This window comes from Xiphias gladius, chromosome 4 (assembly GCF_016859285.1).
Source record: "Xiphias gladius isolate SHS-SW01 ecotype Sanya breed wild chromosome 4, ASM1685928v1, whole genome shotgun sequence".
Taxonomy (NCBI): domain Eukaryota; kingdom Metazoa; phylum Chordata; class Actinopteri; order Istiophoriformes; family Xiphiidae; genus Xiphias; species Xiphias gladius.
In genome coordinates this window covers 15,596,041-15,622,070 of record NC_053403.1, presented here as the reverse complement: position 1 = coordinate 15,622,070, position 26,030 = coordinate 15,596,041, and the positions used below count along the sequence as shown (strand labels likewise).

Here is a 26,030-nt window from a genome sequence, read left to right as displayed (position 1 = left end):
TTTGTGCACAGACGAGTAGGGAAGTTACAGAAAATCAGACCCAATATAATGTGTATTTTCCGTGGAAATTCTGTCCCTTCATCTGTCCCTCTTTTAATCACCCCACCCCAAAACTCTTGGGTTGTCTTGGGCTGTTATGTTTTTTCCAAAATGCTTTTTAGTTTGTGCTGCACTAATAACTTCATCCTGCTGGGTGTGAATGCCACGCTTTCTCTGTCACTTCAGCTAACCCTCATCTCTCAGACTCTGGAGAAACAACTTTTCTTTAAGTGAGTCTCACTGGGGCAGGTCATGACCCAGACAACCCAGTACTGAGAGCGCTGCGCTAATCTACTGTGCCAGCAGTACCAGTAGGGGGAGTCCAACATCTGCGGTTGTATTCAGTAACCACCTCTCAGTCATAACTCTTATTTCTAGAGCAAAGAGAGAGAGAGACATTAGAGAACCTGTTGGCCCCACTGGATTTTTCCCTCTCTCTCTCTCTCTCTGCCAAAATATCTGAACAGATAGCCATTAAATTTGGTGGAGAGCCCAGCTTTGGATCTGGGATTTTTGCCATTTGACAATTGGCAATGAAACTAATAGTGATAGAAAGACTTGATTCCATATCCTAGGGGTATGTTTGTTTGGTCAGTAAATCAAATTATAATTAAAGTAATGCATTTGGGTGTTACAGCAAGCTGGAGAAGTGAAGCATTGATGATGCCCTGCAGTGTCATTCTGCCGTGTATAGTCAGAATTCGACTGTATTTTTTTTTTTTTTGCTTAAGCAGCTGCCTCTGTAGCAGCATGAATGAAATTTGTATTATGAAAAAAAAAAAAACTGACCAACCCTTTTTAAAGAGTCCTTTAATACCAAAATATCCATATAATACCAAAAATATTTTTTTTGCCACCCTCACTGGTTGAAAGTTCCAAGTCCGCTTAACCTCTGAGCATCATTGATGGGTGTGGTTGGGTGCGGTCCACCCGAGCAACACTGTGCCAGTCGGACGTCACTTCCACTCCTTTACAGTTTCGGCATATACAAAACTGCACCTGCCGCTTGTGCCAACCTGAATTGACTCCTCGGTGCGGCATGTAAACTTAAACACGAGCAACTGACATTTTGACCTGAGGATGGCGCCAAAAGAACCCCTCAAGCCACACCGCCAGTATGGCTAAAAAAACTAGGCTATATTACACATTTTACATGGTTTTTCTTTGTAGATTGCAAGAGGAGCCGCTGCTGTGCCTATGACCACAACCACCAGTAATGACACGGTATGCTGACACACCCCAGAGTACACTTGTACATCACTGTAGCAAGGTGAGATATTAAACCATTTGATGACCGCAAAAACAAAGATTTTCAGCCGGTGTTGCACTTGAAGCTTAATCACTATCAATCACTAAGACGTAGACTGTAGGTAGGGGCCAATAACAGGTTAAAGGCCTGTTTCTGTTTCCTTAACCGGAAAGATCCTTCCACAGCCTGAAGTGTGACTCTTAAGCCCGTTATCCTCGGTTGAAGAGTGTCCCTATTCCCCTCAGCACAGTATATGAATCCTGATGAAACCCCCGGTGTTTAGGTAGAAGCAAAATAAGGTTAGGATCAATAATGAATCATTCCTACTCTTCTGCACTCAATTACATTACGTCTTCACCAGGTCAGCTGTAACTGAATTACATGAACATTATGCAAGCTGATACCTGATTACATTAGAGACCTGAGCATCTCCTGTGATTTTCATTGTGACGACAGTTCAAATTCAGCTCTTAGTCATCCTTGCTTGTGGCTTTAGAGGAGAGTGGATTCATGTTGAGAAATACTGATTTTAGTTTTCCCGACATGAAGCCTGATATCATTATTCCTCTTAAAGTTTCGTGGCCCACCAGGTCAATCATGACCTGATCACATAGCAACTAATGCCATGTACTCTGGGTGTTTAATCCCATTCTTCTGTTTGTGTGTGTATATTTGAGTCATCACATGATCTCTCTATAAGGCTTGCGATGTAGGTCAGGGAATGCGCTGTCGGGCCTGTGGCTGACCCATTAGACTCTGGCCCTAAATGTAATGTGGCAACACGTAGGTCTGTGGGATGTTGACGCACAGGGAGTTCAATATCACAGCATGGTCGGGTAAAGCTGTTGTCAAATATGTGTGTGTCTGTTTCAGCTCTGCTTTTGTTGCGTGGGAAGCCCAGGTTTAAATTTAGTATAGCAGTATATAAGAGTTACATGCTGTAGATGGGCTGGCAAACAGTGTGAATGTGTCATTTTCTATTGATTCTGGACATGTTATTTATATCTGCTTCATTCCTAAAACTCGATCCTTCTCATCCCAGTTGCTGTTCGAGCTTCAGTACCAGAATTGTTCTCAATTATATTTTTACGTTTTTGTTTTAGCTAAAATACACGCCGAGTGGCGGGCATTCTTTCACAAACTCATCTAAGGATCCCCTTGCAATACATTGGTTAATGATTTATACGGGTAATTGGTATGATATTATCATAGCACATTGATAAAGTAGATGGCTATGCAGTACAAGTGCATCAAATCAAACATACAGGAGTACGTTGTTTTTGGCACAATAAGCAATAAGCAATTGGTCATGTCTGTAGGCCATCGCTTCAAGAATATTCGTCTTTCTGCCACTTTTATAAAACAGTTGTTCTCTGGTAAAAAGCCTCAGTTACACACTTTACTTGTTAGTTTTATACCAAAGTTACAGTTGTGAAAAGTTTCCCTGCATACAGAGATTGTTTCTTTTCCTCATTTTGTTTATCTCTTACTATAAACAGCCACAAATAGTCTCTTTCTCTCTCTCTCTCTCTCTCTCTCTCTCACACACACACACACACACACACACACACACACACACACACACACACACACACATATACTTCAAGTCAGAGGCAAGCAAATTCTGGGGACAATCCCCCCCCCCCAGGTGCACCCGGTTACCATGGCAACCCCAATGAGGAAATGGAGTGCTCTGTGTATGAGTTTGTGCATGTGCGTGTTCAGCTGAGAGCCTCTTATTTAGCAATAGTTGAATGTGAAGGAGGAAAAATGGAAGAAAGACTTGAGTGTGCATACTGTTTGCGACTGCGGTACTGAGTTTACAAGGCTGTGTGTGTGTGTGTGTGTGTGTGTGTGTACCTGTTCTTATATCCCAGTCAGGACCGTTGGGGGGAAAAAACTGAGGTCCCCACAGGTAGAGACTGGTTTTTGAGGGTTAAGATGTGGTTTTAGCGTTCAGGTTAGAATTAGGCATAGGTTTGTGTTAGGGTAAGGGGCTAGGGGAACGCATGATGTCCATAAGTGTCCCCACGGGGAAAGTGGAACAAGTCTGTGTGTATATGTGTGTGTGTGACGATCTCCAAACACTATCCCTCCAAATTTTGTCTGACAATCTTATTTCTTTGACAAGTAAGCAGAGAGACAGAGGAGAGGATGGAAGGGTGATGAGGGAAGAACAGAGGTGAGAAGAGAAGGGGAGAGAAGTGGAGAAGAGTGACAAACTGACAAAAGTGACAAGAGAAATTGGGTTTTGATTGTTGTCTTTCCTGGCACAGAATCAAAAAAACATACCATTTTCATTTTGGAGATGCACTCAAATCTGACTTGCAGTCAGGTTTGGATGGGATTCATGTTAAAATCAAATGGACGTGGTTATGCGCAGTATGGAGTGCCATTACTGACATAATTATCATTTACTGCACAGTGATTAGGATTACTGTGGAGGACAGAGACACATGGACACAGACAAAAAAGGGAACGTCAGGTTAGTTTAGTAGTTTCACTACACACCATAGACAGTGTCCTTAAAAAGACAATATCCAAAATAAATACATGGGCACAAAATTAACCAACTTGTGGGGTGGGACCCCTTGTGGGATGTCAAGAAGAAGTTATCGGGTCACCAGATACTTCAGTTAAACAAAATTAAGTATAGTTTTTCAGTCTCGCTCTGTATTTTTTTTTCCTTGTGAATGCCTGGATACTTTCTAATCTTCCTCTTAAAATCCTTCAAATGAAATAATCCAAGAGGAAAGTTGCCGTTCGGTTGAACTATTCACAAGCTATGTCCACACTAAGACACTATTAGAAGCTGAAACATAAAAGGAAGTTGAAAGTTAAATGATTTCTTTGTGAGCAGAAAAAACTAGCACTTGCAAGTACAACAGCGCAGCTCCCTATATCATCATAACTTGGTTTTGTCTTTATCCATAAAACTCACCAATGCTCTCTTCCGAAGTCATTTTAATCTCTGCTTCCTAAAAAACGTTCACTGCGTTTACGCCTCGCATCCCAACTGTTATGACAGACTTGTCTGAGCTAATTGCGGCCCCTTGACTTGCTCATGGCCTCCCATCTCTTGTTGACCTTTAGTCTGTGAAGGTCTAGGGCTTATGAGAGCTTATGGTGTTTGTTAAAGGACAATAAAAACATAAATATCGTATAAACAACAACATTAGATTGTTTTTCAAAAAAAAACAACAAAAAAAACCCGTCAACCCGCTGTTGTCATCTGAACATATGAAGCGAGTCACACAACATACTGTTGAGAAAGACTCTGTTTAGTTATTAGCATATTTACCAATTGGTGAGATTTGAATGAGATTTTCTTACTTCTGTAACAAAACCAAATAGTGCTTCCTGTTTCACTTTGGTTATATATTTATCAAGTGTTCAACACCCGAAAACTCAGCCTCATTAGGACTCTGTGGGTGTGAATTGATCAGATTTGTCTGACAGTGCCGGCAATACAAGCAAAAGAGCCCACAACTGTCCTCACATCTTGATTAAATGTTGCTCAATGCTGATTGGTGCACAATTGTATGTGTTTTCCAGCTGAGCCACACCACCTTCACACCAGTGAGTAGAGCTTAGACAAAACAACAAATACCGAAATGTCTCCTGTGAAATAACTGCAACAGTTTCAACTGTGGCAGAAAATAGCATGTCCGCCCCCGCCCCCTTTAATCTTTCACTAAATGTCAAAAGAACCCTTTTGACATTTAAATTTTGGCCTCCGTTTCTTTAACAACTTTTAAACTGGTCCCATTACAGATTACATGCTACTGTTCGCAATATGCAAACACTTCATGTGCCAATCAGCAACTAAAATCTATAATTTCCATACAAATGCCCTTCAGCTGCAGCTGTATTTTAGTTTGACCATTGTGTGCGCTGCAGATTGCCAGCAGCGTGTTTCCACCCGAATAGAGCTGCTGTATTCCAAAACTTGAAAAGCGTTACGCACAGAATAACTTTTGCGCAGTTATCGGCGCACAGATAAAGTATATGTTTCCAATTTGGAATCTGACGGGATGAAGAGAGAAGAATCGAGATTCAAGGACAAACGGAGAGCTTTATTTTGGACAGACACAATGACCTGTGCCTTCATCACCACACTGCACATTTCCATCTGGGCACACACTGCTCCGCAGATAATGAAAGAGAATTGCAAATGTGTCATTCTAAATATTTAGTCACTTACTCCGTCAAGTAAGATCTTGTGGCTAATTTCTGTGATTGTAAACCATTTTAAATTCTCTTTGAAGTAGTTGTACCTGCTCAGCAGTGTGTGTGTGTGTGTGTGTGTGTGTGTGTGTGTGTGTGTGTGTGTGTGTGTGTGTGTGTGTGTGTGTGTGTGTGTGTGTGTGTGTGTGTGTGTGTGTGTGTGTCTGTGTGTGTGTGTGTCTGTGTGTCGTGCACGTGGCCAGATGGTTGTCTGTATTGTGATGATTAAGGGACAGGACAACACCCTCATCTTCATCACTGATGATTAAGGGAGCGGAGAACAAAATCCTCCTCAGTGGTCCTCTGTTGCTAGGTTTAGGCTGAAAGCTGCCCAAGGACAAATTGAACGTTCAGAACAATAGAAAATCAGCAACACTGCTCTGGGGATATGATGAATATTTGGCAGAATGAAGAAGTCGGAAATGACAAAGGCGGTAAGATAAACATCAAGGTGTGACGAAACCTCTACCTGGTGTGTCCTGAGAGTTTTATCATCTTTGCCGCTGAGCCTCTCTCTGGCCAAAACAAAGCTTGAACATACACAGATCAGCCACAACATTAAAACCAGTTACTGGGCCTGAGGTGGGGTGTGTTTGTCTGTTCAGAGGAAGTTTGACTCTGTTGGCGTCTCAGCCGGTGTGTGTATGAAGCAGCCTGGGCTCTAGGAAACATGTCTTTGTGGATTCAATCTTGCCCATTTGTGGCTTTGGAAGTGTCTTCTACAGTGTCAACAGTTAGACGGCAGCTTAGTATATTAGCTGATACTTTGTGTGTGCGCGCGCGTGCGTTGCGCGTGCACGCGCGCTGCGTGGGAGGGAATGTTTGGGTACATTTGCAAGTCTGTGACTTGCTAATAAGGATAAAATCTCTGAGCAGCTTTTATCAATCTGTAAGTTGTAGTCACAGTGACTTTTTCGTGACTGAGCAGAGCAGGGAGGATTATTATTTCAGATCAATCTTTCATGCCTGTATAAAGTAAACCAAATCTAATGTGGTCCAAACTGCTTTCAAGGCTGCATTTACACACCAAAAACAAAACGTCAGACCTTTAAAATCAAATCAGGTATCAATTTAAATGGAGAATAATTCTTAAATCATATTTATGCTTATTATGTGACTGAAGACACAGCTCTTCTTGCTTTTGTGTCTGTCTCAATTTGTGCTGTTTCTGCTGCTCATTCACACATGTACTCACACACACTTACACCCAGTCAACCACAGACATGCCGGGTCAGTGACAAAACACTCTCGAAGGATTTTCGCAGAGCAAGTTGCCTGTGACATTTCCCTGCAGCGTAAATTACAGTGGTTATTAACACAGAGTCAACATAAATCTCAGTCTGAGGCTGGCTAGAGAAAGGCAGGGATGTTGGATACAAAATCTTTCAGACAACAAGAGGCAAAGGTGAATCATCAATAAATCTTCAGCTTCCCTTTTGTATGTCATCATTCTTCCTATTTCTAATGACTGTGCGCATTACATAAAACCACAATGACCACAATTACCCGACCACAAAATCAAAATGCAACTTTTATGGTAAAACTTTGATTTGTAACCCACTGAAGTCCACACTACACCCAGGTTTTTAATTCAGTTTGGAAACATTACTGCCAACCATTTTCCAAAGCATGGTGCAGGTTTTTTGATGGGTTTTCTTCCTTCCAGGCAACACCATAAAAATGATCCTGCAGAGTTTTAAATAAGCATAAGCCATCCATCACAGCAAACACACATCATTTGAATTATTCTGTCAGTGTTACATAATCATGATATGATGATGCAGCGGCAGGGACCGTTTCAAAATTCGGTCTCGGTGGATTTAGTGCATGTAGGACACTCAAACACTCGAACACCAACATGACTTGAGAGCTGGCTGCCGATCTACAGCTTTTTTAATACAAGAAGCTACGAGATTCACAGCATTTGCCTGAGGTTTGTTTGGTATTTTTGATGACACACATCATGAACACATTTTGGCAGCTACCACTTAAAACAAGAATGTCAGAGCTTCCCATAAGCCAAATACATACCCAGGCAAATGTAGCACAGCTGTAATTTTGACCAAAATAAAGGCAGTTATACGTTCACTTTGATGGATTATATCTGTATCTCACGCAAGTGACAAGTGTCTGCAAGTTGTAATGTTTTACTGCCATGAATGGAAGCCAAGCCTGGCCTAAGGGCAGAAAAACAATCGAGTGACGTTAAGTATACTCAAATTGTAATTAATGGGCTAAAACAAAACCGTCATTATGGTCCTTTCATCTGTTTTTGTGGCCCAGGGGGAAAACCCCATGGAGTCTGACTTTGCACCGTATGTTTACATATACCCTAATTATCCAGTCTTCACTTTACTGAGTCAATACCCAGACTAATAAATACCATAATGGCACTTTATTCTGATCGCCTTGAATAGAAAACATTTCAATTGAGGTAGTTGGTTCAGCTGATACACAAATTTCAGTCTTTCAGTTTATTCTGCCAGCGGATTTCATTCTGCTTTAAAGTGCACTTTCAAAAAAGTCAGGTTGACTCAGACGCTCAGAGTATTTATTAACAGCAGCTGCATGGGTACATTAAAGCCTCTACTGCTTTCAGGAAGACAAAAAATAACTGCTTTCATTTAAGTTATAATCCTGAAGATTTCAGTCCACTTTGATTTGGCAACACTTAATAGTGGTGGCCAGTGTGTTTTAATCATTACATGTCCGAGGGTTCAGTTCAAAATTAAATATGTATTGACCACCCAGGAATGCAAACACTCCTTGAGTGGCTATACTGCAAAAATAAATAAATAAATAAATAAAATAAAAGAAATAAAAATACAACAGAAGAGCAACTTGCGTATCTGTTTACAGCACAGCCAAACCATGTTGCTGGAACTGTTGTTTAGATAAAGACAACTAAAGGGCACGATTAACTATGTCCTTTGATAGGATAATAATGAACTCATAATTCAATTTTGTCCTCCGCATTTTGTGAAATGCGGGCATAATTTTGTCCTCTGAATCACATCCAGCATGTGCATGCACCATTTGCGTGGGATTACAGGTTTGAATCCGAGCATGAAAGGCTGACCTCCACCATTAAGAATGCAAACTACTCTATATGCTCATTAGTGAGTCTGACGTGCCTTTAAATGTAAATAATCTTTTAGGAATTGACAGAATTGGAAGGGATGGTGGGTTGGCCATTTAAGTCAAATCCTGTTTTTCTGCGTATATTCTATTACTCTACTCGAATGTTTTGAATTCATTGCCTCAAAATTAAATCGTGGGTCTAATAATTCAATTGCTGTCATTGGGATTTATAGACCTCCCTCAGCTGAAGCTAGGTCTATTGATCATTTTGCAGAGTTACTCTCTCGGTTGTCTAACTTTGAAACGATAGTCTTAGGGGATTTTAACATTGATTGGTTAGCTAATGCTTCTGATTGTTTAAAGGTATCCTCCAGCCTCAATTTTTTTCAATTGACCAATGAACTCACCAGGCCTAATCTAAAAAACCCCTTTAAGATCTCCTCGAATTGGTTACTTTTTTTCTAATAGAAGTGAAAAAGTAATTTCAACTGGTGTTTTTGACATAGGGACGAGTGATCATTGTCTTATTGCATGTATTAGGAACACACACCTGAAGAGAACCTCATCATGAATTATAGTTAAGAGAAACATAAGAAATTTTAATGAACAAACTTTTCAAAATAACCTCCACTATAGTGACATTCATCTTACATCTGGAATTAGTCATGCTAAATTAATTTTCAATTTTTTTTTTTTTTTTTACAAAAATACTTTCTGTTGTGAATAAGTATGCACCTTTTAAAAAGATCGGTGTGAAAAATGGATCTAGTCGATGGTTTTTCCCCTGAACCACCAACCTTGTTCTTATCAAGAAACGAATCTTGGTCCCTCGCTGGACACATTTAAGAGGCATCCCACTGGGCTTCATTTCTAAATGCACGTCCTTTGTGAGAAAAGCTAAAGCCGATTATTACTTGAACTTCGTCACTCGCTCTCACTCAATCCCTGCAAAATTCTGGAGGATGGTCAACTCTAAGAACAACATTTCTGCTGCCTACTCACATTAAGAGTGATGATTGCATTGTATATGGTCATTTGGATATCTGATAGTGGGATTGTGAATCCTAACATAGGCCATCTTTTTATTAATCATGATTATGTCGCTATTTCAAAACACGCCTCTCAGTTTAGTCTTGATCCTGTCTCTCGCAGTGTAGTTATTAAAGCTCTTCTGATCCCAAGGAATCTGGTGAGGGCAATCTGATCCTTTTTTTCTTCGTCTTTCTGCTCTACTAATTACTGAGCAAATAACTCACATTTTTAACCCATTTCTATTTCTACTGGTTTTGTTCCCAGAACTTGGAAAACTGCTCATGTCATTCCACTGCATAAGGGAGGTGAAAGGAGGGATCCAAATAACTATACACTAATATCCAATTTGTCCTGTTAAGCTAAAATTCGGGATCACTTATAAATTGTCAACTCAAGGAATTGTTCGCCACAAACTCTTTTCTGAGCCCACATCAGTCCAGGTCTGCTCAGACCACCTGGAACGCTTCTTCTTTGGTTCAATTCAATTTAAATCCGTGATCACAAATCCTACAGCTTCTGTTTTTACTTGTTTTAATGTTTTAATTTAAATAAAGACATTATTATTGCATAGAGGCAACTGCTAATACCTTGAATGGCTATTATTGAAAAAATGCACACCATAAACAGTATCAAAAATTGGGTATTAAGGACTATAGTTTTAAGGAGTAGGAGAAGCTCAACAGTGCAATCTGACAAAATGTGTGAGTTTTTTTAATATGGTAAGTGATCGTAGGCTTATTCTGCTGAGTAAAAATGGCCACGTCTAAAAAAAGCATCGCAAAGACTTTCCTCGGAAAGATAATGAAAACATTCAGTCAAAACATCCTCCTGCAGTGTTATGCAGCCGTCACCGACAGTATCCTCACCTCCTCCTGAGCAGTTTAAAACAGCTCGGACACACAAACTCCTGACCCCTCTCACCCTGCTCACTCCTTTATTTGCTACCTCGGCTTGACTCTACAGTGCAGCTGCCTGCCCACTCACACAACCTGCTTTAAAAACAATTCATTAAAACGACGGCTGCCTGCCAGTACCCATATTTATGCACTTTGACTCACTGCTGTGCTTAATTTATCGTGTGTGTATATGTATAATGGACTGCTGATGTGTATCGTGTCCGTGTCGGTCCGCTCGGTCTGCGACGGAGGACGAGCTGATTACCAGGCTCCACTGAGGGAAGGCTGCACCAGCTGCGTCTGTGTCATCATTAAACCTGAACTTTAATTGTGATGTCGACTGAAAAACCCGGTCGCCTCCACGGAGAAGAGAACATTGATTCCGGATTTTCCATGTCTACATGCATCCTGGGTGATAAGTTACAGCTTCACAACATGTGCTCCAAAGTCTGATTGACCTGGCGACCTCTGCTTCGATAAGAAAAGCAGAAAATGAAAATCAGGCAGAGACTGGGAGCTTAAATACACTCCTCGGGCTGAAGGTTTTCTAACCAACTACCACTCTTTTTTTTGGTTTGCCTCGCATTGCAGCTCTTGCTACCCATGTTTACTATCCAGACACAATATTTTTTGGCATGTTCCCAAAAGATTACTTGACGCATGAACTACAAGCCATGAATCGGCGTTTCTGTGTTACACCCCAATCACAGCAGGTGTTTATCATGGCAGATTAACAGAAAGTGGCTTTTGAGGTCATTTAGAAAGTGTTGTTACAGTTTGTCAGGCCCTGTGCAGTGTGTTTTTCACAGCTGCAGGTGATGGGCAAACTGTTCGGCTGTAAAACACTTTGTCTGTAGTAACGTGCCTTTGTCATTGCTCTAAGATAAGCATATAGCTTGTGGGAGAAGCAAAATTTAGTATCACAGAAGTGCGCATTATGCAGCAGAATGACTCATGGTAGTGTAAATATATAAGGTTTTAACTACCTTATACTGTAGTATGTTGGGTATTTTAACCAATGCAATGCATCTTATTTTTTGAGTGATAAGCGATTCGACATTTAAGAAAATGTACTTGATCGCTTTCTTAGCGGGAGTTTAATACTCTAGCTCCAGTATAATGTAGCTACAGCCAGCAGCCAGGTAGCTTAGCTCAGCATAAAGACAGGGCCGGGTAAATCGGTTAGCCTGGCTCTGTTTGGGGAAACCATCACCAGCGCTTCCAGCACCAGCGGTTTTGTTGTTTTCCCATTTCTCTTTCTGCATGGACTGAACAAACGAGATACAACATGTTAATTATTACAATTTTGGAAATGCTAGTATGTGGATATAGTTAAGATGAAAATTGTTTCCCCCTGCGTCCAGTCTTTCTGCTAATCTAAGATAATAATCTACGGGACTAACTAGTAAATATTGATGCGTAATTAAATGATAAATGTAGTCATTTAAAACATAGAACACAACATACGCCTCTAAAATGTAGTGGCGTAGCAGTAGCATAAAATGGAAATACTCAAGTAGAGTACGAACGGCAAATGTTGGTAAATTTATATCAAAACGCGTTTCTTCAAAAGACAGAAGAAACAGAAATTTCAAATTCTATTTGATGTATTAGTATTTCTTTGTATTTACTATTTTCAAATGGGATTTTTCAGTGATACACTTTTTTTTAATTAACATTCCTCAAGGCTAGAAAAATAGTTTGAAACACTGTATACAAAACCAAAAATTCCAGTATCACTCCAGCTCTCATCACTGTATTATACCTGTTGTGTAGCCAAACACTCATTTCTGTGCGTTCCTACTGGTGTCAAAAGAGCTGCAATTTGTACTTTCCTTCGTGTAGGACAGAGAGAGAGAGAGAGAGAGAGAGAGCATCATTCTTCCTAATAGATTCTGTGTATCTGTGTATGTGGGTGTGTGTGTGTGTGTGTGTGTGTGTGTGTGTGTGTGCGTGTGTGTGTGTGTGTGTTGGTGGCGGGGGTGGGGGTTGGGGGGGGCTAGCTTGTTCATATTCCAGTCATGTTTGAGTCACCTTGCAGTCGTGGCTCTTCACCACAAATAATTGCTGTCTCTCCCTCCCCCTCCCTCCGCCTGCCCTTCATTTTCTTAACATTATTCTTCTGATAATTGCCAGCTCTCAGCCCACACCCACAGTGAGATGGTCTCTATTTTCAGGATTTTACAGTATATATATACTACAGTTCACGTATGTGTTTGGTTGTATTGTGTGGATTTGGCATTCACTGTTTTCCTGCCGTCAATTGAAATAGGATAAAAAAGTTGGATCTGTGAGGCGTTAAATATAGTAAGCTGGCCGGACAGTTTTATACGGTATAGAGCCGACCCACTCGCACTCTCTTTCTTTCTCAAACACACAGAGCCATACACTCACAAGTGCATGTGTTCAGTAAGGCAGTTGATGTCATGAACGGAGACTAAAATAGAAATAGAAAAGAGGGTAAAAAGGAAAAAAAAGAGGATTTTTTTTGGTCTTTCAGGGCAAAAACAGAGAACAACCCCGTGGGCTTCAGAGAGAGCCACACACACACGGGCACACAGACAGACGCCAACATGAATACAAACTGCACAACACATCAGAAGCACACAGGGTTGTATATGGATGCTGGCCAATTTTTTTTTTTTTTTTTTTTTGTGGTCACGGTTTTATTTTAAAAATCCCAAAAAGTTTAAAATAATTACCTGGTCTGCATTTTGACCGTCTGCCAAAATACCGTCAGCCAAAATGCTGGTCGTGTATTTGAATTCAAGTGACTACTGACCAAAAATTACAAAAATAAAGAACAATAGAACCGCCGTGACAGAAGTAAACTATAAAGTAGAGTGAAGTTCTTGTGCTGCCTGAGTGTCAGATTAAGAGGGTCACACGGCCAGACTTGTGACCCCGGTGTAACTCATTAGCCTCTTCCTGCAAGGTAAATTGAGATAACCCTGATGACGTCATAAAGGCTATTTTCTCAGGCTTTAGAAAGAAGATGTTACTGACTTCCTCATTTTCAGATGATTTTCACATGCTGGGCACTCTGACGCTGAAGTGGGTGACATGCTCTAACTGAGCCTAACTGGCTTGATCACGGTGTGTAATATTTGGAGTGATAGAATTTGTTGACATAATAAATATATTTTAGGGAAGCATGAAAATAACAGTCTTGTGATGATTTACAGTTATATGGCTAATATACAGTACACTAACAATGAAAGGTAGGAGTAAAAAGGGGATCCTGCCTGCCAGCGCTCATATTGTCTGCAGAACCAAAGGAAGCTCTTTGGGTAAAATATTCAAGGTAAAATTGACAATTAATAACTGGAATATTCTGCTTTAATAATTCTGTTAGTATTCTTATTCACTTTTCTTCCCATCATGGGCCTCACGAATATTCAGCACAAGGGAAATCATGATTTCCCTTTACGATGAGACACAGTGGGTATGAAGGGCTAACAACTTGCATAGGAAGCTCTAACTGACATTTTCTGTAGGGATGAGTTTTTTTTTTTTTTACAGCAAAGCAGTCATAACATAAACCACAAAACTGCCAACCTAGGAAGCAGTTTCAAGAGCTGTAGTCAAAAAATGGATTTTATGCTGAAAACGTAACGTTCAAACTGATTCAGCAGCCATGAAAACATTTTTAGAGGTGAAAAATCACTTCTATCTCCATTAGCCTCCTTTTGATGAAACGAAATTCATCCACAGCTGTAAATGTCCAGATTAGAATGACCAATATCTAATCCAATTTTTTTATTTTCTCGGCCTAAAGTACTACTACCCCACTACATTTCACTACAGTTTTTGAGACGTGCTGCTTGCCAGACAAGAGACAAACGGACGAACACAAAACCTCCCTAGCAAAAGTGGGAAATTTACTTTCTATGTTCAAATGCAGATATTCCTTCTAGGGGATGCCAGAAGTTGAGTTCCTAAGCAGAGTGTGGTCTTTGTCATGTAATCTGTCGTAATCTTTTTGGTTGAAATCTAATATCTGCCAGCTCTCCCGTGCGACACGAGTGCAGCAGAACAAGCGTCCAAGAGATGTGACAACAGAGAGAGCTGTACACGGGTGATGGCTGGAGAGCCAATTCCAACAAGACGAGCCTAAACTGATGCTACCTGTCCTCAAGCCCATTTTAATCACGTTGGACAGGTGGTTACAAATTTGCCCTCCATCCTCCAGCCCGGACTCTGGTTAAATCACCGCGACTTTGACAGTCACAGAGGGCAAGCTGTTTACTCTCCTCGAGTTCGGATGAATCCCACTGAATCTGCACCCGTCACTATATCGCACACACAGCTCAGGACTAAATCACAGTATCAGATATGCAGCATTACTCCATCTGATTCTATAAATTCTCATATTATGAGGGAAGCTGTGAAATAAAAGAGCTTGCACGATATAAAACAGCAACACTGTGCTCTTCAATTCCATTTTATGTGATTTTATGTTTACTTACCGTCATTCCAGTCTTAGCACTACTGGTGCAACGGGTATGAGGCTGCCTTCTCCACTTCTGCTTTATAGCTCCTAAATGTCAACAGAAGGAAGATTAAGGTTTGTTATTGTTTGTCAAACGACTCATTATGCTGAATGTCGATGAAATAAGCTGCTCTTATGCTGCCTGTATGAAACGCTGCATCATTTCTGTCCACTTGTGTTATTGTCTGTCCTATTGTTTCAAACCCTAGATGTAAAACAGCTCACGGATCAGTTAAAAGGACCTGCATGCACACACACACAGACAGACTCACGCACACTCACAGGTGTTTTTTGGCTTATTAAACCTCAGCGCAAGTTGAAGTTAGATGGAGCTATCCATCAGCATATAAATGTTTCGTCATAGGATAAAGGTGATCACTCAGAACAACTTTGTACTGATTTGCAGTGACCCTTCCCTCTAATGGGACAAGTGGTCCCAAACCATGTCAGCAAAATGCCTCCCACAGTATAACAGATCCACCAGATCCCCTCACTGTAGGGGTCAAGTATTCAGGCCTGTACCATTCTGTTGGTGTACGCCACACATGCACTCGCCCACTTGTCTTGAATATTGTGAAGGATGACTCATCTGACCATATCACTTTTTTCCACATCTCTGTAGACCAGTGTCTATGGTTTTTGCACCACTGAACTCTCAAATGTGTATTCATCTTTGTAATGAGGAGTTTGTGGTTTGCAACCCTACTATAATATCCCTCTCTATGTGACTACCGACAGACTGTTCTTGCTGAGGAGGAGTTGCTCCTCTGTTTTTCCTCACATATCAAACTAATGCACGAGCATCGCAGTTGTCAAATGTGCGCTGTTGACCACAGTTTCCGACCCTATTTACTGATGTCTTTCCCATAGATTTAAATGCAGATGTTACTTTAGTCACTGTTGCCTTTGAAACAGAAATTAAGCGGAGCAGTCCCTTTGACTGAAGCTCCTGCCATCCGTGCCCCAACAATGAACCCCTCTTTCAAACCCACTTAGATCTTTTCCTCTTGCCATCTTGATACAAAATCAAAATCGACTGGGTCTGCCCAGCATTTTTATCCAGGCCACAGAGCATGATTGGATGCGAATTGCTTAATTGTACCACGCACTGAATCTGTGTGGAAATATCTGCATTTGTTATGTTTCTCCACTCATTTATTCAGGTTTTCCCTTTAAATCGTCACCTGTCTGTATATTGGTAAACACTGGCTAAAAGGACCTAAGACTTGAGCCTAAAATGACGCATGCACCATTTGCCTATAATGCAAAGATGCTGAAAAGCATGGAGAAAATGGAAACATTTTACTTTTTAAGCTCTTTATTTAAGAGAGTTTCATTACAAAAGGGGACATTCCGAATGTGCACTCTCTCTCACATTGGCATTAAAGTACTGTACATTGTTGCCAAGTGTTGCAGTTATAAAACAGATATTTAAGGAAGCATTTGTTTCATAAATGTCATTTCCATTTTGGGGGGAAGACAGTACCTTAAATTGTTCAGGCAGTATTTGAAAAATAATTTCCCGTCCTCAAAATTTACTGCAATTTACTTTTCAAATACTGCCTGATCGATTTAAGGTACTGTCTTCCCCCCAAAATGGAAACGACATTTAAGAAACAAATGCTTCCATAAAAATCTCTATTTGCCTTTTAGCTTCCTATCAATCCAAAAACAATTGTCACTAATAGTGCAGTACTTCTAGAAGATTTGGCCACTGTCCAATAACATGTTTTAAAAAGCCTGGAATTCTGTTAGAAGACATATAGGGGGGCAACACAGTCCATTTACAATACATGGCAACCTTGATATCTGTCTTGATGTAAATGTACTGTAGACTGTAGACACTACACGCATACACAATCACTGTGGACCAACAAGTACACCCTTACTGAAATCAGGAGACAGAGAGAAGGATATTGGTTTTGAATCTCATATCCTGTTTTATTGTTCAAATGTGGCAGGACAATATACAACACAGTACAAACAACAGACCCTCACAGTCAGACGTACACGGGGACAAATGGAAAGAGAAACAGAAAAAGGCAAATTTGTAGAGACATTCAGACACAGACAGCTGAAAGTTGTCATGATTGATAGTGACAAGAACTTCTCCGGGGAACCACGGATCAAACATCCCGCAGTCACACAGTCGCACTAACACACACATGCTTACACACATGCTCAGAGACAGAATAACCATACAGGCCAACAGGACAGCTTGTGTATTAAAGGGGATTTTAAAGAGATTAAGGATCCGGTGACAGTAGAAGATCAAAACTAAAACGTTCAAAGTCCACCTTAAGACAGAAGTCACCTTCGTTATTGATGTTATTGTTGAGCCCACGGTGACAGTGGATGTCAGAGGGATGAGAGCACATTGTCCAGCTCACACCTGTTCGCACTACAGGGAGTTGAACCTCATGTGGCTGAAAATCGGAGCTGGCGAACTGAGTCTCTCTTTCTCTGTGTCCATGTACACAGACACTGATTCACCTTATGACAGAAAGAACATGATTTCTGTCTTTTGGTGTACTTTTTTTTTTTTTTTTTTTTTAAACATTTAACTCAAGAATCCGACTCTTTAGTGATAGGTTAACATTTAAGAGACTTTGGCAAATGTCACAGAAAAATGAGCCATCATCGCCCAATCATTCACACTGGCTAAAAATGTTACCTATGTATTGTCACCTTAAGCACTTACAGTTAAAACAAAAATCACATCAATTTGTTTTAGTGACAGAAGGCCACTTTGAACAGAGGTTGATTTAACAGCATGTATATATTTACCTGCTCTCTGAAAAAAAGACAATTACAGAGAAAATCAAAATGTTGTGCTTTTTCATCTTCAAACGCAAACTGAGTGCTCATTTTCTCAGTTCAAAATAAAATATCTTTTTGTTTTTCACATAAAATTCATTCTGCTAACATGGAAGCCGGCTTTTCTGCTGCAACAGCGAAACAAATAAATAAAATAGTTAGAAAGGATAAAATAACATATTTAATGTCAGAGTACACCAATCCCCTTTATCATGGCTGTATCATCATCATGTTGGTGTCAGTCAAAAACCTCAGCCCTCAGGAAGCTTTTAAAAAATTTAGACAATCTCCCGTAATTTCACACAGGCGCCCCATGTGTTTCTGAATGGATTGCATCAGCTGTGGGGTCAAACGCTGTGCACCAGAGGCCATTTTCATTTTCGCGTTTAACAAAAAGAAAAAAAAAGAAAGAAAAAAAAGTGGATGGAAGACACTGAAAATAAGAGCTGGAGGGTTTTCAGCTGACAACAGCGATTGTCGGAATTAAACTCCCCTGACATCAGCATCACCATCTGAATAAGTGCTTGGCTGTAACTGCTCTTACATGTACAGTGCGACGGGATAAAAGCTCCTCAGAGGAGCACAAATACGCACACTAAACACCGAGCCACAAACAGCCAAGCTTCAGTCTGTGTTATCGACTTTAACCCGAACAATTTATGAATGGCTTCAAAAGACAAATAGATCATAAATCATCTGCATGTTCTTGCTTCAGATTCCATTTCACAGGAAAAAACTGACAATACAATATGCAAACAAAAATAATTTCATTTATAAATGATCAGAGAGGAAGATGAGAAATGAAATTAATGCCTGTGTCTAATAGTAATAACAGCCTGTCACATAAAAAGTTAATTGTTTTCACCTAGACAAGCAACCAGGTCATTAATGGAGGTTTTTGTAGTATTGTAGTAAAAATGCACTCTTGGCAGATTGTAGTATGTTGTTAGAGTGGCTTATTGTTTTTTAGCAACCCCAATTTAGTGCCTCCGATTCACCTGACATCTTTTGTAAAATTAGCGTTATTAGTGGAGATAAATTAATGCGATGTGTGTAATGAGTTTTTATGGACCCAACAGGGGCGTCCAGATTAGGTTTTAAAAAGCTGGTATCGCTTGGTTTCTGTTTTGAAAAATAAATTCAGCATTTAGAGCTGAATTTACTTTAACATAGTGATTGTCTCAGTGCACCCTTGGCAGGACAACAGTACTATATAATACTTGAAACACAGCTGGGGCCACTTTCTATAAACAACTTAGAATAAAGACAACGCTGCAGTTTGGTATGCATACGGACATGTTATGTGAAACATAAAATGAAATGCTGGAAGTTGAAAGAAAATCCATTTCCTGAACTGGATGAATTGAAAGTGCGCTGCACCCAGGCCCGCTGTAAAAAAAAAAACAACTAAAAAAAAAAAACACATGCACAGACCCAAGTCCAACATACTGTATTTCACACTTAATTTTGAAGAATCCAACCAATCACAACACCGTCAGTCAAACCAGATTTTCACATATCCCCTTCAGAATGAACAGATGAATAATCCTCTGTCTATGAAGACCACTGATTTTCTAAAAGAAACATATGCTCAAGGAAAAGGAAAAGATTTTCTTCACCTGCAGTAATCTAGTGAAGGAGAAAGGAGGGTTTAAGTCAGAGGGGAATAGAGGATATTTAGTCTTTTTTTTTTTAAGTGCAGGTCATGGTAAACCAAGCTGTCTACAAAACATGATTTATCGTATTCTAAAAGGGCAATTTGTCAGTGACAGGTCACAGTGAACCCTACATGTGTATGCGTCTCTCTAGGAGAGTGCTTCGCATATGTTTTTCTTGGTTTGACGTGCAAACACACACGGCCACACCCACAGCTGAGTGAGAATCGAGGGGCGGTACCCTCGCTGTTGGATGTAAGACACCAGAGTTTGTGAGTTAACCAACAGGCTTAGCTAGCTGGCCTGTTGGTACAGTCACCTAGTAGCACTGGTCTTAAGCTACTTTATGTATTTAACTAGCACTGTGTCAAGCTAGGTCAGGTGGGCAGACAGCTAGCATGACTGTCTAGCCGTTGTGGCTGGCTAGCTGGTTTCGTTAGACAGCAAACTGGGCTGACGGGTTGACTAGTTCAGGCTTTCTGCCCAGAGCTTACTGACTCTTCTCCTGCTTAGCCAGGAAACGCTGATGTGTTATGGGCGGCTGGTTTTTTCAGTCTCGGTGCCTTAGTCCGGTGATGTCACTTCCTGTTGTCTGTGGTGGAGTTAGCGGTAGTGTCTGTCTTTGTGGCAGTTTCCTCAGTTTTTCCAGGGAGCTGCATGGCCGTGGCGTTAGGCCCACCCCCATTTTGAAGTGTTTCCTGTTTATATTGTTGCAGAGCGCGACTGACAGCGTCCTCAACTAATCTCTTGCTGACCCTCAGTAGCTCTGCCTCGTCGGGCTCAGACCGGCGATGCCCACCTGGGTAGAACAAGCACAGCACATGCATAAATTATATCCGTTTTCCATATTTAGTCACAAACACACTGTGTGCATTATCATTCACAAACATAACACATGGATGCCTAAACTTGCTCCTTTATTTTGTGAGATGTGACAGCATAGACAACAATAGTAAAGATGTGACAGAGTGTTGATAGTATGAGGTAAACAGCCATCTATCAGCTCTTCTAGACATACATTTTGAAATTAATCTACCTCCTGCAGTGTCTGAAAAAACAATTCATTCAACAAGTAAAGTCTTCATCACATTGCTGGTTCTGCTGTTGCCATGGACAAAATGGCAGACAAACAGACAGGGAGATAGAGGGGGAGTCAGACAGACATAAAGCCAGTTAGAAAAAAAACAAAACAGTAAGACGGGCAGAAAGTAAGTAGAAAGACAGTTAGGCAGGCACGCTGCCAGATGGACAGCCAGCACTAAGCCCTTCAGAAAGAGAGTAATAGAGAATCACTCAAGTATCCAGATTGTCTAACACACAAAAACACATACAGATTACTGCAGCGATTCAAAAACACTATAACCACCTCAGCATTCGATTACTAAGGCCAAACATAAAATCCCCAAGCTAATCTTCTAAACCACAAAATCCCACTAGGTCTAAAGGTTTGTTTATATTTGAAAGCAGAGTGGTGCTTTACTATTCATTATAGAACAGACAGGATATACAGCAGGAGTGAGACAGCGATCGAGGTTGATAAAGGTTTGCTGAGGTCAGAATCCCATCCATAAAGTATTACGTAATTTTTTTTTTTACATTCTGGTGTAGTTTTCTTACCAAACCTAGTGTTACTGTTAATGATTGCTTTTCATTTTTGTATTCTTTTTTGTATATCATCCTCCCTCCTTGGAGATACACTGTGTAGCACTATGCAGCAATGTTTTCCTGAGCCGGTCAGAGTTTGGCTTGTTCATGTGCGACAGCACACGGGCAAGCGAGAGACTTTCATGGGTTTTGGTGAGCAACACTGAACCTAAAAAGCAACTTTGCTTAACAGAAAATTCCACGAGGCACCTTTAAGACTTTTTGGCAAACTGACACTTAAATCAGATCAAAATCAAAATGTTGTTCAGATTTGGTGCATTCTGGGTTTGCTGTATGTAGTAATATCGGTGACATGCACCTGGCTGCTACTATACATGACACATCTAACCAGCACAAGGCAGTGTACTGCTAGGTAGGAATTTAATAAGGTGTAAAATTGCTCTGCAGGTCTCAGTCCATGACGACTTGCCTCAGAAATGTCAGTGACTAATTGTTGGCACATTCTCCCTTCTATCTTACCCAACTGATCTCTCTTTCATCCTCCAGGTGTTCTGCTGGGTTGTGATCTACTATACAGACCACTGGAATAAATTACACTCACTGTCACATCCATGTCACGGCTAAATTTCACACCCACTGCCGGCTTGTTCTGTGGACACATGCATTATTCATCCATGGATTTGTTTTATTTGTGCCAAATATCCAGCCGGGAAACAGCAGGCCAAACAGAACCCAGCATTCGGCATATGTACGCTCATCCAATTATGGTCACTATGTGCTCACATCAGCTTCACTTGCTTATTTTTCGCTGAACTGATTTGTACCTAACATGATGTTCTGTTGTAGTACATCTCACTCATGGTTTATTAAGATGTGCTTTCTGAGAAGCCCCGCTATTGTTGTACCGGGGTGGTATTTGATTACCTGTGGCCTGCCTGTCAGTTTGAGTGACTCACACCTCTGACCGCTGTTTGACGAGGTATTTTTACCCTCGGGACGGCGGCAGACTGAATTCATTCTAAACCTAAGATTTATTCTAAATCTATTATTGCTGATCAGCTCCTGGTCTTTGTGTCCAACAGTAATCAGCCCGTGCTCACACATAAAAAATATTATTTTGCTCATGAAACATATTCCTCTCAAAAATAACAAAAAGACATTACTATGTATGCAGATTCATTTTTACGCATCTCTAGGAATGCTCTCAAGATATGTGTAGACTACATTTCAAAAGAAAGAAAAGTAGTAAAAGTAGTTTGTTTAAACAGTACAAACTTCAATGTCAGAGTGTAATAGCAGCTCCCATAAAGACTAGGGCACAGCAGAATATACACATGCTGAACCCAGTCCAGGTCCAACAGCTGCTGAAGGCCTCTATCCTGTTTGCATGATTTATGCCTTATTTTCACATAAATAATTGTGTGATGTGAAGTTATTACAGCATGAACAGGGGAATTTCTGTAAAAAAAAATCTTTGTATGTAAATACCAAAACATGCGAAAGGCAAATATCAGCAAGTGAAGCTGTTGCATTCGAAACTTTTAGGTCTGTAGACACGAGCAAATGGCTTTAATTTATTATAAAAACTATAAAGGAGATACTTTATCGGTCCCTGGAAGAAAATTCTTGTATTTCACAGTACAGGATCAGCCACCGAAGAACGCCCCTATAGACTGCCTTGCCCAAGTACACTACAGTGGTGGGGGCTGCTCGCTAACACAAGGCCATCGACCCAGGCAGTGCGGTTCATGGGCAGTCTCCTTAAGCACCTCCTGCTCTGCTGCCTTAAACCAGGCAGACAGAAGTCTGTAACTGAATTGAAATTGATAGGGTATGTGAAATGATTACAGATGACAGATATGGCATTAGCTGAAAGGAAATGCTGGCAGATACTGGTTTATTGATTAGAATTATGATAGTTAGAAAAATTGCTACTTCCTGAGTGCACTTTATAAAATGCTTGTGAGTAACAGATCAGTTGCATTGGGACTAAACATATATACGGGTAAAAGAAAAAAAAGATAATGATTATTTGGAATTTTCAGAAAAAAATTATTACTGTGATTAAACGTGCTCCAGGTGATCAATAAAAAAAATTTGATTATTCTGAGGGATTACATTATGGAGTGCATTTTTAGCCCATAATTAGATGTAGATTATCCTAACTCTGATTGTAGACATATGACATAATGAGGACACATACTTGAGCGTTTGGCATGGAGTGGAGTCTGAACCAAATCTGCAACACAAGCACAGACATCAAATATTAAGTAAAGACACACACACACACACACACACACACACACACACACACACACACACACACACACACACACACACACACACACACACACACACACACACACACACACACACACACACACACACACACACACACACACACACACACACAAACAAAAAGGGGATATTTTAGTGTCTCGTGGATTTCATACACTCACAAAACAGTACAGTCACAAAAGCCTCTTTGTCGGTTAACACAAGGGAGATACTTTTGGTTCTAGACGGGAGTGATTTTTAAGATAAGGTTTTGGCCGCTGGGCTACATGAAGACTGAAATGGATGCACAAATATTCTGAAGATATATCGTTACCCAAATCCACTGACTCTTAAACTGCCAAAAGCCGCAAGACTCCGCAGTGTAAATACAGCGTGCAATCGTGCACTTTTTGGGGCTGGGCACAGGGCTAGAAAAGCCAGACAACAGAGCAACATAATTTATTACAAAAGTCTGCACACTGAAAAATAACTTTAATAAAAAATGAATGCACTGAAAAAAAAAAAAAAACCTTTGTCAGGTGCTGGAACCCAAGATGGAAGAAAAGCAAACACATCAGAGTGTGTTTCAGATGAGGCAGCACTTTAGAGAATAAACTGTCAGTTGATTTTAAAACAGGAAGATTAATGGTATATGTGGTTTTATTATGAACATCCAGAAAATATCAGCTTGTAGTTTTGACCCTTCATAAACGGACTTCTGCTTGCTATAACCTTGTCAAAGGTCTGTTTAAAGGGGCGTGTGTTTGTGAGAAAGTCTTTTTATCTGCCAATTCAATCTGACAAAAGTCCATTATGATGGCTGTAAAGCTGCCCTGTGTACCTGCTAATGCGTAACACGCACGCACGCACACACAAATAGCCTTTCTCGCTGTGGATAGATCAATTCCAAAGCAACAACGATGACAGACACGAGGATCTCTCCTGCTCAATTTATCTGTCTCACACACACAAATACATAAATTCAACAGTATCATACACACACTCTCTCACACAGTGCACTCAGAATTTCTAAAAAACTCATATCCTCACTCTTGCACTTTTGTTTCTGTATCTTCTACTCTCTCTCTCCATCTTTCATACTCCCCCTATCTCTAGCACTCTGCCTCCAATCTCTTCTCGTCATTACTTTTCCTAACCTCTCTATCTAAACCTTTTTTCAACTCTCTCTGCCTTTTTTTGCTGTCAGTGTTGTCATGGTGACGGGATGAGAACCATACAGGCACTTCAGCTTTTAACAACACAGGAGGCTGTACCAACTTCCATCTGTCTTTTGGCAGGTTTCACTCTCTCTTGCCTAAGTGTCCTATTCCCTCACCTTTCTTGTCTGCATCTGTCTTCCGCCTCAACACCTTTCTCTTTGCAGCTCTTTTTCCTCATTCATTAACTGTCGTGTCTTTAGAACTGTTTCCGAATATAACTTTTGAAGTCTCTCTCTGTGGACTGACATGTTTTTTGCCTCTAAAAGCTATAGCTGTAAACATAAGAAAACAACAGTGAAACAAATGTGAGTAATCTGAAAACCTTCAGCATTAAAGTTTGAGTAGTTGGAGATTTCAAAGAATGACATAAAGAGATTTAAAAGTGCAGAATTATAATAATATTATATATAATAGTATATAATATATATCATCAGCATGTATTACACTAAACTCAGTCTCTGCCTCTCTCACTGTGATGTTAATTCATATACAGCCAGACTAAACCTCTTAGCCCATATGGTGCAAACCAAGCTATTTAGTAGATTCTGATTAAACCTGTAGTGGAAATGAGATTAGTCCAGGATATGCTGTCCTCTGTCCAACAGTAATTGCATGCCAGGTTGTTTTAATTGCTCTGTTAATATTTTTAGCCATGCTAGCGGCACGGTCTTTTGGTGGGGCTACCATCTTGATCCAGGCTGAAATATCTCAGCTAGGGCTGCAACTAGCAATAATTTTCCTTATTGATTAATGTGCTGATTATTTTCTCAATTTATCAAATAGTTGTTTGGTCCATCACTGTTTTCCAGAAACCAAGGGGATGTCTTCAAATGCCAAAGGATAGCTGAACGTTAAATGAAAAACTTAATCCATTATTAAAATAGCTTGACCATTTCTTTAGACTTGACCTTAACGTTTTATCTAGTGCCAAACATTTTACTCTGTCCAGTTCTTTGGTTGATGATTAGCAAATATTAGCATGCTAACTGCTAAGCTAAGATCGTAAACATGGTAAATATTCTACCTGCCAATAGTTAGCTTTGTCATTGAGAGCATGTTAGCAAGTTCAAGTTAGCATTTAGCTCAGAGCACAGCTGTGGGTAGGTATAGCCTCACAGGGCCACCAGCATGGCTGTGGAATCATTTTTTAAATTGTGTTGAAACTATAATTAACTATAATTATAGTTAATAGTCATAACTATAAATTAACTTTATAACTAAAGTTAATTTATAAAGTAGCTAATAATCATTAGTCACAGCTGTAATTCTATTACATTACAATATATCGAATGAAAAGCCCTTTTACTACAACTTACTATGTCCAAATGTTTCTCCACTGTGAGCTTGTTATTCTGACATTAGCATTTAACTCAAAGAAATAGAGCTGCAAACCTGGCCATAGACGTTTCTCCTTTCTCCTTCAACTTTGCTCCTCTTTCA

General features: G+C 40.3%; 1 protein-coding gene across 3 annotated transcripts in view; it reads right to left on the bottom strand.

Moving 5' to 3' along the window:
• Positions 1-16,932: 16,932 nt before the first annotated feature.
• LOC120788722 (A-kinase anchor protein 7-like) overlaps positions 16,933-26,030 on the bottom strand; it is a 41,780-nt gene continuing 32,682 nt past the window's right edge. For 2 of the 3 annotated variants that reach the window (XM_040124747.1, XM_040124750.1), the window contains 2 exons: positions 23,297-23,332; positions 16,933-20,287 (listed from right to left, as the gene is read on the bottom strand). In XM_040124747.1, the coding sequence (XP_039980681.1) occupies positions 20,067-20,287; positions 23,297-23,332 (257 nt within the window). In that variant the 3' untranslated portion in view covers positions 16,933-20,066. The remainder of the gene's footprint in view (positions 20,288-23,296; positions 23,333-26,030) is intronic. The other variant, XM_040124748.1, reaches the window with a different exon arrangement.